This window comes from Vigna angularis, chromosome 6, assembly GCF_016808095.1.
Source record: "Vigna angularis cultivar LongXiaoDou No.4 chromosome 6, ASM1680809v1, whole genome shotgun sequence".
In the NCBI taxonomy this organism is placed as follows: Eukaryota; Viridiplantae; Streptophyta; class Magnoliopsida; order Fabales; family Fabaceae; genus Vigna; species Vigna angularis.
The window spans coordinates 33,381,509-33,384,304 of NC_068975.1; the positions used below are offsets into that span (position 1 = coordinate 33,381,509).

At 36.6% G+C, this 2,796-nt stretch overlaps 1 protein-coding gene across 1 annotated transcript; it reads right to left on the reverse strand.

Moving 5' to 3' along the window:
- Positions 1 to 202: 202 nt before the first annotated feature.
- LOC108341762 (gibberellin 2-beta-dioxygenase) lies at positions 203 to 2,310 on the reverse strand. Its single transcript, NM_001329831.1, is given in 3 exon segments — positions 203 to 705; positions 1,077 to 1,422; positions 1,828 to 2,310. Coding segments are annotated over 3 exon segments (999 nt in total). The 5' UTR covers positions 2,229 to 2,310; the 3' UTR covers positions 203 to 453.
- Between the last annotated feature and the right edge of the window lie 486 nt (positions 2,311 to 2,796).

Consider the following 2,796-nt stretch of genomic DNA (forward strand, 5'->3'; position numbering starts at 1 on the left):
CGAGAATGTGGACATGATGATGGCTGCAACCTCTCTCTTTCTATATAAATATTTTCTTTTATTAAAATTATATAATTTAATTCGTATTTTATTTTTAAATCGGGAAAAATAAAAAGGTGGATGATTATCCATGTTTATCCTGATTTCTCGTAGAGTGCACCGCAAAAGGAATAGAAAAAGATGATATATAACAAGAGGTGTAACACAAAAAGATGTAACTAGAGTTGACAATAGAGGGAAGGGAAGTAGCAGTGACTGACTGTTACATTTAGATGAAACAAGAAAAATAAAATGATAAACATCTTAACCTATTCATTTTCTATATATGTCAAGTGGAGTCAAGTGTTTGAAACCTAGACAGACACACAACAAAAGAAAAAAAAGGAAAGAAAGAAAGAAAAGTGGGGTAATAACACGTGCGAAAAATGAGTAGAATTTGAAGGGTGTGTTTGCTTAATCAGCAGCAGATTTCTCGAAAGGGGCAAGCCTATTATCAGCTAGCCTTGAAGTGTACGCAGCCTTCTTGTATTCCCACCATGTGAACTCTTTGTACAAACTTTCCTCTCCTTTTACCATCACTGAAGGTAAAGGTGCTATCTTTTCACTCAGCGCTGGTCCTCCAAAGTATATCATTGATAACCTTGACTTCGTTGTGTCAGCCAAAACCCTATGCTTTACACTTTTAAACCTCCCATTAGTCATTACCTGTTTCAATTTGGTTTCACAACGTTTGGTCACAGACACAGATACCCACAAAAATAAATAAATAAATCATCTTATGAATATGCTTGTCGGAATGTCTTTTCTAGTTTTCTTTACCAAGGATAAGTGACCCTTTTCGCGACACGTCATTCAGATATTCAAACAGTTCAAGTAAACAAGAAAGGAAAAACTGAGCATGAAATAACACGCTTCGGATGATATTTTTATCCTTCGTCAGAATTAAAACATTAAGATTCATCCGATCTTATCCCAACTTGAATTGAACTAAAAAATTGTTTAAGATGATGATAAATGAAGTTATGGAATGCTAAAGAAGTAGATGAAAACGTTGGGGGGAGAGGCATTAATGGTACCTGTAGAGCATCACCAACATTGATGAAAAAGGAAGTCTGATCAGGTGGGACTGAAACCCAAGTGCCATCTGCGAGACAGATTTGCAAGCCTGATGTGCTATTAGATCTTAAGACAGAAATTATCTGTGGGTCTGTGTGCTCCCCAAACCCAACCAAATTCCGGTTCAGTGCTGGCACCTCTGGGCACGGCGGGTAGTGGTTCATCCTGAAGCATGAATCACTTTTTTCATCCTTCAGCAACCTGCTTAAGGTATTCCTCTGCGCTATCCCCAACCCCTCTGCCATCAATTCCAACACCGCATAACACATGTTCTTTACTGCTGTAATGTAGTTCTCCACCACCGCCCTGAAAAGTACCACAAACACATCACTACAAAATGTCACTTCTTTCTTCAAATTTAAGATTTGGGTCTATTTCTGCTCAGAAATTAACTCCTGCTACAAATGTTGAAAACCACAAACGGATTCGCACTTTTCAAAACATCAAAGCAAAAAAAAAAAAGTACAGTTATCTGTTTTTCCAAAGAAGGTTAGTTATCAAGCTTTTAAATACAAACCAAAGACACCATTTGAAATGTTCAAATTTGCAGACACATGTCAGTGATCTGATAAAAATCCCACAGACCCAACAGCTGAAACATGTTTTGACTCTGTTTTAAAATGTTGGGTTTAGGCTTAATTGATTATATCATGATGAACGTGTGAGTAGGATGTTTTCAGGAGAGAAGAAAAACAGGGGACTCTGTTTTACCTGAAATGATGAGGACTTTCACGGAAAATGGAGAGTGATTTGGGTGAGATGACCTCAGGGTTGGTGTTGAGGAGGAGGTATTCGACCCAACCGACATCGCCGTTTGGGCCAATCCTCTTGCTACCGTAGCCGAAAGGGTCGGGGGGACCAGCCCTGTCTTTCTCTGACTGAGATTTTTTGAAGAACCTGAGGGCTTCGTTTTCTAAATTGGCCACTAACTCCAATGGAACACCATGGTTCACGAGCTTGAAGAAGCCGTAGTCCCTACAGGCCTCCACTATGAGGTTCTTGGCATCGGGGTGCGTGAAGTCGACCACAGGAATCCCCGTGAACAAGGGCGTGGACTTGCATGGTTTCAGAAGCAAAAACTGGTTCAATGCTGGCTGAGACAGAACAACCATGGTTCTTGTTCGCTTGTTACTATTACTATGAAAAAGAGAAGCAGAACAGGGTGAGGTTTTGGATGGGGAAAATACTGAGAAGTGGCGAATGCTAATGATGCATGAATGAGAAATAGGCCTTACGAACTATATATAGAAGTAATCTGACTCTCACGCTCTCCTTCTCATTAGCATTTATAGCAGAAAAAAAAAGGAAAAAAAAATACTTTTCACAACTCACGTTCCAATTTCCATAATTTTATAAAGAATAATATTTTTTTTATAACATTTTAATATGTATCATTTGGTTATTGATCCAAAATTACTTCACAATCAATAATAATAATTATAAACATTAATATGGACCAATACACGTAGATGATGTTAAAATATTGTCAAAAAATGTTGTTAAAGTATTATTATCTTTCTATAAATTTATACAATAATAAAATATTCAATTAAATTACTAAATGAAAAATAATTCTAAATGGTAATATAAATTTTAAAGAATGTCAACCTATCACTATTCTATAAACAAAATTAGTATTTTAACCACTAAAATAACTATTTACTTGATTATAATAATAAT